The sequence below is a fragment of the Aptenodytes patagonicus genome, chromosome 4 (assembly GCF_965638725.1).
Source record: "Aptenodytes patagonicus chromosome 4, bAptPat1.pri.cur, whole genome shotgun sequence".
NCBI classification, from domain to species: domain Eukaryota; kingdom Metazoa; phylum Chordata; class Aves; order Sphenisciformes; family Spheniscidae; genus Aptenodytes; species Aptenodytes patagonicus.
This window is the reverse complement of record NC_134952.1, coordinates 82,512,683-82,527,946: the sequence shown is the minus strand read 5'-3', so window position 1 is coordinate 82,527,946 and position 15,264 is coordinate 82,512,683. Positions and strand designations below refer to the sequence as shown.

The following is a 15,264-nucleotide window of genomic DNA, read 5'->3' as shown; positions in this document are numbered from 1 at the left end:
GAGCCCCGGCGGCCGCCGTCTGCCTCATTTTGTCGTTCCCCCCCGGCGGCGGCGCCCGCGGCCCCGGGGCGGCAGCGGCCGGGCCGGGCCGGGCTCCCCCGGCGGGGCCAGGTGAGGCGCGGGGGGCTCGGCCCGGGAGGCTCGGCCCGGGAGCGGAGCCGCGTCTGGGACCGGGAAGCGGGGAAGGGGCCGCGGCCGAGCGGGGCCGCGGCCCGGGGGGGTGTCCGGGCCGGGGTAGGTGGTCAAGTGCCGGTGCGCGGGCGGCCGCGCTGGCGGTGGCTCCGCGGAGGAGCCGTCGGGGCTCGGGGCGCCGGGGAATAAAGCCCGGAGGGCCGGAGCCCGGCGCCCCCCGTCCTCGCCCGAGCCGCCCGGGGCCGTGCCCGCCCCGCGGGTCCCCCCGACCAGTTCCCAAGCACCGCCCGGCAGCGCCGGGGCTCCCGGGCCCGTCCGACCCCGCAGGTGGGGCAGGGGGGGTGCGGGGCTCGGCCGGGTGTTCCGGGGAATCACAACCTCGGGCCGGGGCTCAGCGGCACAGACCGGTCCGGGCCTTTCCCAGGCTGGAGCCCCGAGCCCCGGTCCGGCGTTTCTGGGTCTGGGGAAGGGGCTGCCGGGGCTGGAGCAGGGCCCGAGTCCTGGGTGTTTGGGCTGGGAAACGGGGACCTGGCTGGGGGGGGCTGACATGGGGCTGGGTGGCAGGAGGGTGTTGGGGTGTGGGTGGGAGGGCGCTGGGGTGCAGGTGGGAGGGGGGCAGGGTGGGGGCGGGCGGGAGGGCATTGGGGTGGGAGGGGGGCAGGCCGGGTGGGTGCGGGAGGTGGGTGGGCAGGGTGCGTGGACCCCCACCAGAGGTGGGGGTCCGGTCGTGTTGGTCCCCGCAGTTAGGGAGGCCGGCATGCACCAGGCCGAATTAAACGTCTGAGATAGTCTCTGGGGGAAACGGCGCTTTCTTCGCCCATCCAGGTCTTTATTCCGGGGGTGTACAACCCCCGGGAGGGTGCGTGAACAATAAACACCAACTCGTTAGTCAACGTGTGTACAGTTATGACATTTAATATTCATATCCAAGTTATGACAGTGATTGATTTACGACCTTGCCAAAAGCCAAGATCGTTTCAACAAGCACAAGCTGGAACAAATGAGCTGGAGCCGCAGAGCAACCGGAGCCAGAACAAGCTGGTGCTGAAACGAACTGGAAGCCAGGAGGAGCTGGAACCATCCACGAACTGGAGCCAAAACTGAGCTGGAGCCATCGAGGAGCTGGAACCATCCACGAACTGGAGCCAAAACTGAGCTGGAGCCATCGAGGAGCTGGAACCATCCACGAACTGGAGCCAAAACTGAGCTGGAGCCGTCCATGAGCTGGACCTGAAACCAGAGCAGAAAAACTGGTACAGGAACCAAAACTGAGCTGGGGCTGGAACGAGCAGGACCAGAAACAAACAGGAGCCCGAACAAACAAGCTGGACCCAAAACAAACGGGGGCCCAAACAACTGACCTGGATCCGTGCAGGCCCCCGCAGCGTCTCCGGGCGGGCACAGGCAGGGCTGTCCCCGGCCAGGAGGGGGGCCACGCGCAGGGCAGGCGTCAGCGGCGGCCTCGGCGTAGGCAGCCCGGCTTCTTCCTGGGGCTCCACTCCCGGCGTGGCTGGGTCTCCTCCGTCTGTCCCTCTGTCCGTCCGTCCCTGCACAGGGGGAGATGTGGGACAATCGGCTCCTGGCAGCACGGCCCGGCCCAAAGAGCCCCTGAAGCTGCTGCCCTGCAAACCCTGCTGCCCCCTCGGCAGCAGCAACCCCGCATCGCACACCTATGATGGGAGGGGAGGGAGAAACGGGACATTTCTGGTGTCCCGTCCCCGTTTCTGCCCGGAAGGGTGGGCGAGAGCCAGGATCTGGCTGAAAACCCACCCACGCAGCAGCGGTGGCAGCACAGACCGATGACCGGCAGCCCCAGACTGGGGATGGGGCCGGACCCCGACAGCACCCGCACCCACTCCCCAAACACCCCTCGCAGCCACGGCCCCCCAAAATGTGTGGCCCAGCCCTGGCTCAGGGTGGGCTACGGGGTCGGGAACCACGGGGCCCCCCCTGCTCCCACAAACAGCCTCTGGCCACGGGGGTACCCTGCCTGGGCAGGTGCAGGCCCTGGCCCTGCGGTGCTGAGCTCCTATGAACCCCAAGGGACGCACGCTGGCACCTGCACCAGCACTGCCCCGCTGACGCTGGGACCCCTCCTTCCTCCCAAGGGCCCCACAGGGAGCCCTGACGGGGTACAGGGCCCGCCCTCCCCGTCCCTCAGCCGCCAGGACGAGGGGCAAAGCCGAAGTGCCCCGAGCACAAAACCGCTCCCCGGAGCTCCCCATTGCCCGACCCCCCGGCGCACGGCAGCCCCCAGCACCTACCTGCCAGCTGGCACCCCGCTCCCATGGCCTGGGGGGGCAGGATCCCTGCCTGCCCCTCCGACCCTGGGGACCCTGGTGCCTCCTGCGGCACCCGGAGATCCCCGGGGAGCCGAGCGCCCCGGTCCCACCGCACAGCTCCGCTCAGCCGCCGCCTCGGGGCACTCGCCTTACCGGCCACGTCCTCCCCGTCGGCGTCCCCCGGCGCTCATCACCGCAGGGCCGCGCTCCTCGCCCAGGCACCGGGATGAGCCTTCCCCACGCGTTGGCACAGCCACGAGGCATCGCCTGGGCCCCCAACACTTCCTGCGGGACTGGTGGCACCGGGACAGTCGTCGCTCCCCGTGCCCAAACTTTCTTGAGCTGAAAAAGAAGTTTTTAGGTAAAACCACGGCTTCAAACACAGCTCAGAGCCACCCCAAGGCTCCACCACAGGAGCGCCCTGACGCTGCCACCTCCGGTCCTCGGGCATCTGCCTGTGAGGATGACGCTGGGCAGGGCTGAACCCCAGCGGAAACCAGTTCCCCCCGGCCCGAGCTCTCCCCGGCTCCGGCAGAGCCAGCGCCAGGCCGGAGGGGTCTGTCCTGCCGGCAGCCGCTCCGGAAAAGGGCTGGGGAGAAGAAACCAGAGGGTGCCTGTGCCGGGAGGAGGGAGCCCGGCGGCAGGAGGGGTCACCGGGAGACCCCCAGCCCCGCCGGGTCCCCTTCTCCCCCAGGGGACACGGCTGGGAGCCAGGCCCAGGAGCCGCCGGCGTCATCGAGCAGGGACTGATCCCCTGGTGGAAATCGGGAGCTGCTCGGGACTCCCAGCCCCACAGGCTGCAGCCGCTGCCCCCCGAGAGGGGACCCCCAGAGCGGAGGAGTGGAGCAGGGCCCCGCACCTGTCAACAGATTCGCAGCGGGCCCGTGCCGGCCGAGGAGGGAGGCTGGGACGCCGAGTACAGGATCACAAGAGGAAATACTTACTCATGCGCATGAGGCCTCCCAGCCAAATCGGGGCACCCCAAACGTGGGTTCACCCGGGGTTCTCGCACCCTTCAAACCTTCAGGTCCACCACGTTTGACTCGTCACCGGCACCCGCGCTACCGATTACTGATCACAGAAAAACTTGGCACAGCAACTCTATTTCCGCAGCGTTCTCGCTGCCCTGTCTGCTGATCCAGACGCCCTGGAGTCCGTCTGGCCAGAGTCGCTTCTCCGTGGCGCCAGCCGATGCCGGGAGGGGTTCAAAGCCGCCTCAGAGGGGCTGGGATGGCGGCGTTACCTCGGATGTCCCAGGGCGTCCTTTATCCTTCAGGGACAGCTCTCGGCTTCCACGAGGTCAAGTCCTCACGCCCAGGGCCCGGCCGCCCTTTAGTTTGTTCTACTTCAGCACGAACACTGCCCACGTCTGGGGTAAAACTCCAGCCCCTCGTCACACTGCGCTGCAGAACGGGAACTAGTGCAGATGAGCAAAGTTAATACGCTTTCCTACGATAAACACCGACCGACGTCATCGTTGGGGAAGGGCGTTTTCCTGACACAGCCCGGGCAGGGGGGCACACGCAGCACACGCCGCTGCCCGGAGCCGCCCCCGTGGCTCCCCCCGAGGCCTCTCAGAGCGAGTCCCGCAGGGAGGCGTCAGCCCCTGGGACGTCGGCCGGGGGATCTGCCGTAGCCCCAGACCCCCAGGAGCTCCACTCCCCTCTCTCGCGCCCCGAGCACGGTCACCGCAGCCCCCACCAATGTCCCCACTCACCAGGGCGGGGAGCAGCCGCGGTGTCAGCCGGTTCCCCCGAGACGCAGCTGCCCCGACGCAGGCAGCCCTGCAAGCGAGCGGCCGTCGTGCCCGGCACGCTGCAGAGCCCCGCGGAGCTGCCAGAGCCTAGGCAGCGCAGGCAGCGCAGCGACAGCAGCTCCCGCAGCCGGGAAACATCGCGGCCAGCGCCGCCTCTGCCCACGGTCACTCGTGGGCTCCTGGCAAAAACCCATCGGCTGAGAGAGCGCGGGGTCAGGCACACGGACGGGAAGGGCTCGGAGAGGGACGGGGGACGATGAAGCACTCCGTTTTCTGGAGGGGGGAAGAAAAGCGTGGTAAAAATCAATGCACAAACACAACAGCTGCCGGGCAAAGTCGAAACTTTAATCTTCAATCTGAAGTTTTAACTCTCCACCTTAACCGTAGCCCGTGGCCAGCGAGCACACGCAGGGGACTGGTAAACAGCTGCTTGAACACATCAGCTCATGAACTGCATTAACCAAAAGGAAACAAAAATGCATTTAATGACACCCTCGATCTGGTCAGAAACTCCTGCAGAAAGGCTGTTCTTGTCCGGGTGACCTGAGGAACCGCTGCAGCGGTTCTGGTCCCAGCCCTGCTGCCCCCAGCCACGCAGGGGACACGACCCCCCCCAGCCCCAGCCCCAGCCCTGCTGGGAACCAGCTCCAGCTCTTGGGTTTTTGCAGGAAGAAACAAAACCCATCCTTCAAAGTAACTGCCGACACCTGAAGCTGAGAACAGGAAGAAATTGTGGACAAACCCAGGCAACGGAAGGCAGCTGGAGCCAATTCGGGTGCCTCCAGCTCTCGGTGCCTCTCCTCCTGCCTCCTGTTACTCACCGTGGTTAGGGCAGTAACAAGCACCTCTGCTTCCCCTCTTTGGAGAGCCCCAGGGAATTCTGACAGTCAGTCAGTCAATCCATCATCCAGGCTGTGGGTTTGGATGCCAAGATCGTGTCCAGGGAGCGCCCCGGCCTCTGCAGCCCAAACCATCCCGGCCTGCCCGGGGCTGGAAATGGGCGCAGCCCGGCGCAATCAAGACAAAATGTCTCATTTTGGGACCTTGGCAAACCCAGCAGTACTCGCATTACACGGGGACCCTACAATCCGCACCAGAAATGCGTTAACTCCACCAAAGGAGGCCTCAGGCACGGCTCCCTCCCTCCCACCCACATCTGCCACCCCCCAGGAGCCCTCACGGCACGGCAGAACCCGCAGTCGTGGCCCCCACCCCAAAGCCCCCCGTCCCCTGAGCCTGCACGGAGGGACGCCCGTGCCCAGGCCGCTTTGGCCCCCGGCGGGGACACGCAGCGGCTTCGGGAACACCAAAAGCGGCAGCGGTGCCGAGGGGAACTGAACGTGACAGTGAAGCAGCACCCGAAACCCTGCCCCGAGAGCCGGGGGTGCGGGTGACGGTGCTGTAACAAACCTGGGACGCAGCCTGAAAAGCAGAGCTGCAGCAAATGGGTTTGTCCTGCTGACACGCAGCGTGAAGGGCCCCGTGCCCCCCAAAGCGGGGCAGGACCTGCCGCCCGCCCCACGCACGAGTGGCCACCGACCCCCCAAAATGGGGTACAGCTCAGGGAGAGACGTTACGTCCCCACGCGCAGTTTGGGGACCCCCCCCCAGAACGCAGACCCCCGTGCCAACAGGCAGGGGTAGCGTCTCCCGTGCGGACGCAGGGAGGGTGAAGCGTGAGCGGTGCCCGCGCACGTCACGCCTCGCCCACGGTGCCGCCCCGCGTGTACAACACGTGGAACAACGCGCCAGGACGAGCAGAGCGCCAGGAGATGAAACTGCCCCGTAACTCCCGACGCGCACGGCCAGAAACGAGCGCAGGGCCGAACGCCGGCCGGGGAGCCCCCCGCGACCCGAGAGCAGCAGCAGCAGCTCCCGGGATGAGGCGTGGGGCACAAGCCCCCCCGCCCACCCCCGCGGGGGTGCTCACAGGGGACGGTCGCCCACAGACACCCCACAGGCGTCGCACCCAGCGTCACTCCCTGCGCACCCTCCCCGCGGGGCGGCGTCTCTGCACGGGGGGGCCCCGCACCCCCCGCGGGGCTGCTCCGGGACAGAGCTGACCCCTCCTGCCGCCCCGACCCGGGCGGGGGCCCAACGCCCCCCAGCCCCGGGCCCCGCCGCCCCCACACCCCAGCCAGGCCCCAACCCGGGGACGGGGGGGACAAACACCCCCAACCCCGGGCACCCCCTCAGGCCCGCCCCGGGCCCGGACACCCCCTCCCCAAGCCACGGCCGGGACCAATCAACCCCCCACCCCCCCCGACCCTGACCGGGCCCGGCGTTCGCCAGGGGCACGGCGGGGCCCCCAGGTCGCCCGGAGACGGGCCCTCAGGGCCCGGGCGCGGCAGGGACCCCCCCTCGCCAGGCAGGGACCCCCCCAATGCCAGTCAGGGACCCCCCTCGCCCGCCGGGGACCCCCCTCGCCCGCCGGCACCTGCTCCCGCCGCCCCGTCCCGCGCGCCGCTCCCGCGGCGGAGGCGCCCCCTGGCGGCGGCCACCGGTACTGCGCCCCGGGGCCTCTTGTAGCCTCGGGGGAGAGGTGGGTGTCGACACGCCCCTGCCGAGCGGGAGGGGCCCGGCCCGCGCCGACCAATCAGCGGTGCCGGCCCCTCCGGGGAGCAGCCAATAGCGAGGCGGGGCGGGAGCGGCCCCCGCCGGTGGCGCCGCCTGGCGGAGGCGAGGCGCCGCGGCAGGTAGCGCCCGCCGCCGGGAGCCGCCGCGGGGTCCGGGCGGGGCGGGCGCGGTGCCGGGGCGGGCGGTGGCCCCGGGGCGGGCGGTGGCCCCGGGCTGGCCGGTGGCCCCGGGCTGGCTCGGCTCCCTTAGCGTTCCTTCGACGGGCGGTGGCGTTTGCTGCAGGCGGCGGGTGCCTGCCCGGACTCCCCTTGCCCCTACGCGGGCACCTGCCGAGCTCGCCGGCACCGCCGCCTTCCCCGGGCCTTCCCCCGGGTGATTCCTCTGTAAAATCGCCGTAGCCAAAAACAGTTTCCTTTTAAATTCCCATCCAGTGAAAGATGGAGGGAAAGGGCAGTTAGGCCACACCGGGGGGAAGGGGAGCACCAAGTGTAAAAGCTGGCCGATCCGGGTTTTGAAATGCCATTCAAGAAACCTTTTCCAGCGTTCGCCCTTTTCCTGCCTGCGCAGGCCGGGGCGTATGTGCTCACAGCCGGCGAACACCGCCGGGCAGCAGGACGGCTGCCCGGGACTCTCACTGGCTTCACCGAGAGTTCAGAATCCGCAAGGGCGCATTCCCTTCAAGCTGAAAAAATCCCGCATTAAAAATACCGGGGGGTGCTTTTAGCTTACGTTTTCCCTATGAAAAAGCTTTCTGATTTCCTACCTGACCTTGCTCACTGCCAGCTTACGCCCAATAGGTACCCTTTCGATACGTTCCTGTAGCTAAACGTGTTGGGTTTGTTCCTGGTATTTGCTTCTGAGATCCAAGAACAGGGAAAAACGAGATCCCGCCTCAGCACGTGCCGTACGGGCTGCACGACGGGGAGCTCTTTGCAGTTTCTCTCCTACAAAGGGCGTCCTCTTCCAGCCCTCCAGCAGCAGCAGCATCTCTGTGACTTTGTTTTAAATGAACCTTTCCTGACCGCGTGGGCATTCAGTAATACAGACTATTCCAAGTGAAGGCTTTCTAATGCTCCGGGGAACTTTCAAAACCACCACCTCCATCAGAAATACTTCGTGTCGCGCTGTCCTAAGATCCCACCGAGTGACTACCTGGCTCTTGCTTTCCTTGGGTGAATAAACGCAGAGCTTCCCTCTTCCCTGGTATTTCTTACTGACGAGCTCCCCGACGTGGCAGCCAGAAATCACATTGCTGCGACATAAATCGTGGCCTTGCGCTCGGGGTGAAGTTCGATACCGTTTTCACGGTCTCGCCCGCCGAGGCCATCCTACCCTCTCAGCCGGTCCTCGGGCAGCGCGTCACGGTGGCACAGACGCCCGCCACGCCGTGCTGGAGAGGGCAGGTAACCCCCTCTAATAGGTGCAGTGGCAGACAGAAAGCAGGCGAGCCGCAGCTCACACACACACACACACGTTATTTGGAGATAAAAGCAAAAGCACTCACCCCGGGCTGGATATATTTTGGGAACGATTGCTCCGGTATACAGAGGAGGGGGGATCGTTATCCCCTGAGGCTATCACAAGCGCCCACAATGACATCCCACGCAACAGCAGGGTCACAGTCTGCTTCAGGACCTACCAGAACAAAACCAAGCCTGTAACTGCAGGCCAAGTGTAGTTCCTCTCCTGCACAGCGACCTCCCCTTTAACAACTGCGAGGCTTTCGAATTGGGAGAAGAAATCAGAGCACAAGATAGCCCCGCAACACACGGACACTTTGTGAGCCGTTCTGAGTAAAAGAAAGCAAATATTCTCACCATCAGATCCCTGAGCAGCTCACCCGGGACACGAACCCGAATCCTGCTCCGCTGGTTGCAGACTGCCATACCCAAGGCAGCAGCCCATCGCAGCGGACGCACGCAGGCAGGCAGAAACGGCACTGCCAGCTCGACGGGGACGTTCCCGTTTTTTCCTGGCAGAAAAGGCTTCTTTTGAACGAGGCGTCTCAAATTTCAGACCATTTTTTTCCTCTGCCAGGCCAGATGGGACCGTGAGAAGCCTCACGACGTATTCTGAGACGTGTAACAAAATCTACCTACCTAAGCTGAGTGTGAGATCGATGCTCCCGTCCCTGTACAGAATCCGTAGAGCCCTCCTCGCTTCTGCTACAGCCATCCGTGCTGCTGGCCGCAAATCGGGACAGCCTGGCGCTTGCCCTTAGTGCGCTTGGGATGGGCCTGGGATCTGGGAAAGCTGAAAATGTTTCTCCCTTGCCCGTCTGTCCCCACAGTTATTATTTCAAATGGGTCTTTCCAACTTCAGCTGTTGCGGATTGATTCGGAGGACGGGAGGCACATCGAGTAGTAAACATGCAGTTCATCGTCTGCGCCCACCAACCGTTTTCCTACTGTCATGGGAAAGAAAAGGACTGAACTCACCGCGTAGTCGGATCCAGCGATCGGGCTCACGAGGACCGCTCTGCGCAGGGCAGCTCCGTTAACAGCACACGCACCGCGCAGGGGCTGCTCGCTGCCTGCCCTGGCTGCGCGTCGCTGCAGAGAAGACGCTTGGACACATCCTGAACGGAGATGGTGTTTCTGCCTCACCCTTCGCTCCGAAGGATGCCGGCAGCCTTGCTGGGAAGCCGGCACCGGAGAGGTCAGCGGAGACGCCAGGGCCGCTTGGTTTCGGCTGCCGAGAGAGGCATTCGGAGCGCCCCACCAGGTCCCCATCGCCCTGACGGCCCCACCTGGAGCTTCCACCACCCACGCGCCCTTCCCCATTGGCCCCAGCTCTGCATTTAAGCTCAGGCCAGGGGGCTTCTGTCCCAGTGCAGTGGTGGCTGTGCTGTGAGTTCTCTCTTTTCTCCTTGCTAGTCTTGCTCCCTTGCTGCTGTCTTTGTTTTCTGCTTTCCTTTGGGTGGTGTTACTGGAGTGCCTTTGGCTCCTGCTTGGGGGGGGGGCTCTGGTTTCCTGCTGTCCTTGGGTTTCAGTTTGTTTGTCTTCCAGTTTTGCTGTTGTCTGTCCGCCTTACCATACGGAGAGCAGGGATGCTTTTCCCAGTTTAAGTCAGAGCCCTGGAGCTGCTTTTCTTGCTCTGGATGTGGAGGTGCAGGTTGGGCCTCGAGCACTCGCTGGCCTTCCCGAGACTGCCTTCCTCCACCCTTGAGCCGTGTGAGGAGGGAGGAAGCTCCTAGTGGTCACGGTGGGATGGGTATCACCAACTTTGGCTCTGGGGTCTGGGTGGGAGGTGGGTTTTGGGGAGGCAGAAACAGGTCAGGCAAAACCTGTCCTCTCGGATAGGAGGGCCAGCTAGTTTAACCCGGGCCATACAGGCTGTTCTTCTTCCCCTGGTTCCTGCTGCCGATTTAAAAGGTGCCCTTGCCCTCTCTCCAGGGAGGCTTGGTCTAAATGCTGCAGCTCAGCATGCAGGAGAAGAGCCTGAGGGTTGCATGTTGTGCTGGGGAGTGCTCAGTGCACTGGGGATGGCTCTGGACTGCTGCTCCCCCCAGCTGTAATGGCTGGGGGGGGGGTGTCAGGGGGCTGGCATCTGCAGAGGTAACTGTGACCCTGCTAACAAGCTTCTGAAGGGAAAGGGCTGCCTCAGAAAGAGCAGAAGGGGGAGGCTCTGCAATGAAACCTGTGCAGGAAACCCAGCCCTGATGTGCAGGCCAGGCACCCCCCTCCCCCCCAGGCCAGTGGTGGCTGCAGGTGACAGCCCTCCAGCCCCAGGGCTTGGCTTTGGGCTGCTCCCTCCTCTCCCTCCTCCCTGCATCAGGCAGGAGCTGCGGGGTCTCTTCCCTCTCTGCTGCGCCCGGGGCTGCAGCCTTCCCCCTCGCTGCACTGAACAAGGGGCTGCTGCGGAGCTCTGGCACCTGTGAGTGGGGGTGTCCTGTGAGAGTGGGGTGGGGGGCTGCTTTTAACTTGGGCTGGGCTGTCCCTCCCTCTCTGCTGTAGCTGGGAGCTGAGGTAAAGCTGCAGGTGCTTTGTTAGCAACAGGCTTGTGTGTGTGTGTGAGGTGGGATGCTGATCCTGCTGCTCTGAGGGGTGTGGGGGGGGTGCCCCAATTTACTCCAGGTGTATTTTTTATCTTCAGTTGCTGCTTTCTCACAACTGTGGGAGATCACTGGGCCAGTGAAGCTCTGTTGATCTGAGATCAACCTGGGATTTTATTTTATTTCCCCTGTCCTTTTCAGTGTCATCCCCGACCTCCACCCCAGCCCGGCCGGAGCGGTGTCAGCCGCCCCCCTCGCCCGCCGGGCACCCACGGGTGGGGATCCAGCCCCGCCGCTCCCGACCCCGGTGGGAAATTCCTCCCCGCCTCCGGCCGGGAGGCAGCGCTGCAGGCGGGGATGGAGCGGGGGTCAATGGGATCGGCTTCTGCGCCCGGGGAGGGTCTGGAGGCAGCGCCTGCGGCCCCGCTGGAGCTGGGCGAGCTCCCGCGCCGCCGCCCCCCGTTCCGCGCTGGGCTTCGGTCGGTTTTGTCGCTCCCTTCTGGGGAAGGATTGCTTTCGGTAGCCGGGACCCCAACGCTGTCACGCGCTCAGCTGGGTTTGAAACTGACGGAGCAGCGGCGAGGAACAACAGGGAACGGGCAGACGTTCGTCGGCGGGGTTTACCGTCTCCGCGCTGCCCCTTACGCCCGACCGGCGGCGGGGAAAGCCCTTCCCGAGACGGGCGGCGCCTCCGCCCCGGCCCCGCGCGCGGCGGGGCGTCACGAACGCGCTGCCGCTGTCGGCGGCGGGTTTATGTCCCCTGATCTTTCCCCTCCCGGGCGCTGCCGGCCCCGCGCCGCCGCCCCTCGCCGGGCGGAGCGGCCCCTCCCGCTCCCCGCCGGTGCCGTCACGGCCTTGCAGCCAACCAGGGGCTTTGGTTTGGCGGCGCTGCAAGTGACGCCGATGACGCCACGGGCCGGGGGATGAGCGAGGAGGCGGGCGGGCGGGCGGCGGGACCCGGGGCGGCCCCGGCGGGCGGGGCGATGTCTATAAAAGGAGTGGGCGGGCCCGGGTGGGCGGGGGCGGGGCGTGGGTCCCGGCCCGGGGGCGGCTCTGCCGGCGGGCGCGGGGCGCCGGGGAATAAAGCCCGGAGGGCCGGAGCCCGGCGCCCCCCGTCCTCGCCGGTCCCCGAGCGCCGCCGGGGCTCCCGGGGCCGGCCCCGGCCCCAGCCGCGGGGCTGGGGAGCAGAGAGAGGGGCCGGGCCGGGCTCCGGGGCGGAGAGCGAGTCCCGGGCTGCGGGGCACGGGGCTGAGCAGAGCCGGAGCTGGGCCCGGGCCCGGGCGCGTTTCGGGGAGCCCAGCCCCGGTCGGGGGCTGCGGAGCAGAGAGCCGGTCCCGCGTTCCCGGGCCGCGAGGGCGGCTGCCGGGGGGCTCCGGGCCCGGCTCCGAAACAGAGCCCGAGCCCTGTGCGTGGCGGGGCTTGAAACCGGGCCCGTGGGGCCGGATCTGGGGCTCCGGAGCAGCCCGAGGCCTGCGCGGCGCAGACTCGGAACCGGGCTCGGCGGCCGGATCTGGGGCTCCGGAGCAGCGAGGGGATCCGGCGGGGTTTGGGGCTCGGGCCCGCGGAGCGGAGGCAGTCGCCCCTGTCCCAGCCTTGGAAACGGAGACCGAGTCCTGCGCGTCGGGGCTCGGAAACGGGCACTGAGCCCCGACCGTTGGGGGCTCGAAGCAGAGACCGAGTCCCGCGTGTTCGGGCTCAGAAACGGAGACCAGGTCCTGCGTTTGGGGGTCTCGAAGCAGAGACCCAGCCCTGTGCTTTGGGGGGCTCAAAACAAGGCTCACGTGGCCAGTTCTAGAGCTTAGAAACAGAGACCAAGTCCTGCGTTTTGGGGCCTTGAAGCCAGGCTCACTGAACCAGTGTTTGGGCTCCCATAGGGAGACTAAGTGCTGCGTTTGGGGGGCTTGAAACAGGGCTCATTTGGCCGGGCTCGAGCTTAGAAACAGAGACTAAGTCCTGCATTTTGGGGTCTTGAAACCAGGGTCAACAAGCCAGGTTTAGGGCTCCCACAGGGAGACTAAAAGTGCTGCGTTTGGGGGGCTCACAACAAGGCTCATGTGGCCAGTTTTAGACACAGAGGGCAAGTCCTGCGTTTTGGGGTCTAGAAACCAGGCTCACTAAACCAGTGTTTGGGCTCCCACAGGGAGACCAAGTCCTGCGTTTGGGGGGCTCGAAATGAGGCTCATTTGGCCAGTTTTAGGACTGAGAAACAGAGACCAAGTCCTGCGTATTGGAGTCTTGAAACCAGGCTCATTTGGCCAGTTTTGGGGGCTCACACAGAGAGACACCAAGTGCTGCGTTTGCAGGGCTGGAAACAGAGACCAAGCCCTGTGTTTCTGGGGCTTGAAACCGGGCTCAGTGGGCCAGGTTTAGGGCTCACGCAGACAGACCCGGTCCTGCAGTCAGGGGGCTCGAAACAGGGCTCACGTGGCCGGTCTTGGAAACAGAGACCAAGTCCTGCGTTTGGGGTCCTGAAGCCGGGGTCAGTAAGCCGGTTTAGGGCTCCACAGAGAGAGACCAAGTGCTGCCTTTGGGGGGCTCGAAGCAGAGACCCAGCCCTGTGCTTGGGGGGGCTCACAACAAGGCTCATGTGGCCAGTCTCGGGGCTCAGAACCAGCCCCAGCCCCGCGTTTTGGGGCTTGAAGCCGGGCTCGCCGGGCCAGGCCTAGGGCTGAGGCAGACGGACCCGGCCCTGCCTCCGGGGGGCTCGAAGCAGGGCCCCAGCCCGGCCTCTTCGGGCTCAGCCAGGGGCCCGGCGGCTCTTCCCGGGGTCACCCCGGGGCCGGGCTGGCCGCGGCGGGGCCGGGGCAGCGCCCGCAGCCCCTCTCTAGGCCCCGGGAGCAGGAGGCCGGGCGGGAGCGGGCCCGGGGCAGACGGTGCCCGTCCGAGCCCCCGCGCTCGGGGCGGCCCGGCCCCGGCGAGCCCCGGCGCCGCCGGCCATCTCCCGCCTTCGCTCCGCGCCTGCGCGAAGCCGCCGCCTTTCCTCCGCGGCCCCGGCCCCGGCCGAGCCCCGGCTCCCCGCGGCCCAAGCGGGACCGTGCCCCCAGCCCCGCGCAGGCGGCGGCCGCCGACAGGAGCGGGCAGCGCGGGACTTGGGCCCCGGGGCCCGGCCGCCGGCCCCCGCTCCCCGCCCGAGGCCCGGCCCCGGAGCGCGGCTCCTCCTGCCCGCGGCGCCGGGACGGAGGCGGCGAGGCCGGGCTCGGGGCGCTCGGGTGGGGCCGGGCCCAGCCCCGGCGCTGCCGCGCTCCTCCGGCTCCGCGGGGCGGGACAGAGCCCCGGGACCCGCAACCCGCCCGGGGAGAGGCGGACGCCGGTCGAGGCTCCCCCGCCGGCAGCAGCGGCGGTGCCCCGCGCCCGCGTTACCCCCCGCCCGCGAGGCCCCGCGCCCGGCTCCCGCCTCACCGCCCCCCGCTCCGCACGGCCCCGGGAGAGGCCCCCGGGCCGGGGCTCCGTCCCCGCGTCCCGCTACCGGCGTCCGCCGCGCTCGGGGCCGGGGCGGTTCTGGCGGCGGAAGAGGAGGCGCGGGCGCGGGGCGGGGCGCGGAGGGGCGGGGCCTCAGCGCGCCTGCGCGGGGCGTGCCGGGCGCAGGGGCGGGGCGAGTGGGCGGAGCCTCGGGGGCGTGGCCCGGCACAGGTGCGAGGGGGCGTTGGCCGAGGGCGCCTGCGCGGGGCGGGTGCTGGCACAGGTGCGAGGGCGGGGCGAGTGGGCGGTGCCCCGGGGCGCCTGCGCGGGGCGGGGCCGAGGAGATTTGAGCCCCGGCGGCCGCCGTCTGCCTCATTTTGTCGTTCCCCCCCGGCGGCGGCGCCCGCGGCCCCGGGGCGGCAGCGGCCGGGCCGGGCCGGGCCGGGCTCCCCCGGCGGGGCCAGGTGAGGCGCGGGGGGCTCGGCCCGGGACGCTCGGCCTGGGAGGCTCGGCCCGGGAGCGGAGCCGCGTCTGGGACCGGGAAGCGGGGAAGGGGCCGCGGCCGAGCGGGGCCGCGGCCCGGGGGGGTGTCCGGGCCGGGGCTGGGTTAGGTGGTCAAGTGCCGGTGCCCGGGCGGCCGCGCTGGCGGTGGTTCCGCGGAGGAGCCGTCGGGGCTCGGGGCGCCGGGGAATAAAGCCCGGAGGGCCGGAGCCCGGCGCCCCCCGTCCTCGCCCGAGCCGCCCGCGGCCGTGCCCGTCCCGCGGGTCCCCCTGACCAGTTCCCAAGCACCGCCCGACAGCGCCGGGGCTCCCGGGCCCGTCCGACCCCGCAGGCGGGGCAGGGGGGGTGCGGGGCTCGGCCGGGTGTTCCGGGGAATCACAACCTCGGGCCGGGGCTCGGCGGCACAGACCGGGCCGGGCCTTTCCCAGGCCGGAGCCCCGAGCCCCGGTCCGGCGTTTCTGGGTCTGGGGAAGGGGCTGCCGGGGCTGGAGCAGGACCCGAGTCCTGGGTGTTTGGGCTGGGAAACGGGGACCTGGCTGGGGGGGGCTGACATGGGGCTGGGTGGCAGGAGGGTGTTGGGGTGTGGGTGGGAGGGTGCTGGGGTGCAGGTGGGAGGGGGGCAGG

At 67.9% G+C, this 15,264-nt stretch overlaps 2 protein-coding genes across 4 annotated transcripts; both read right to left on the bottom strand.

The window, feature by feature from the left end:
• Positions 1 to 1,031: 1,031 nt before the first annotated feature.
• LOC143159863 (uncharacterized) lies at positions 1,032 to 3,850 on the bottom strand. Of its 2 annotated transcripts, XM_076337344.1 has the most exons (6): positions 3,658 to 3,850; positions 3,359 to 3,485; positions 2,849 to 3,003; positions 2,568 to 2,756; positions 1,494 to 1,679; positions 1,032 to 1,362 (listed from the first exon to the last, which is right to left on the bottom strand). In XM_076337344.1, exons 2-6 carry the CDS (start codon positions 3,366 to 3,368, stop codon positions 1,081 to 1,083), a joined length of 822 nt encoding a protein of 273 aa, XP_076193459.1. In that variant the 5' UTR covers positions 3,369 to 3,485; positions 3,658 to 3,850; the 3' UTR covers positions 1,032 to 1,080. The 2 variants fall into 2 exon arrangements, with proteins under 2 accessions (XP_076193459.1, XP_076193458.1); XM_076337343.1 differs by having other exon boundaries at positions 3,359 to 3,850.
• A 297-nt stretch (positions 3,851 to 4,147) lies between these two features.
• Positions 4,148 to 9,195, bottom strand: LOC143159865 (uncharacterized). Of its 2 annotated transcripts, XM_076337345.1 has the most exons (4): positions 8,846 to 9,195; positions 8,564 to 8,718; positions 8,251 to 8,381; positions 4,477 to 4,621 (listed from the first exon to the last, which is right to left on the bottom strand). In XM_076337345.1, the coding sequence occupies exons 1-4, from the start codon at positions 8,919 to 8,921 to the stop codon at positions 4,615 to 4,617; spliced, it is 369 nt and encodes a 122-aa protein (XP_076193460.1). In that variant the 5' UTR covers positions 8,922 to 9,195; the 3' UTR covers positions 4,477 to 4,614. The 2 variants fall into 2 exon arrangements, 1 of the variants encoding a protein (XP_076193460.1); XR_012995251.1 differs by lacking the exons at positions 8,251 to 8,381; positions 8,564 to 8,718; positions 8,846 to 9,195 and adding exons at positions 4,148 to 4,443; positions 6,607 to 6,655 and having other exon boundaries at positions 4,547 to 4,621.
• Positions 9,196 to 15,264: the final 6,069 nt, after the last annotated feature.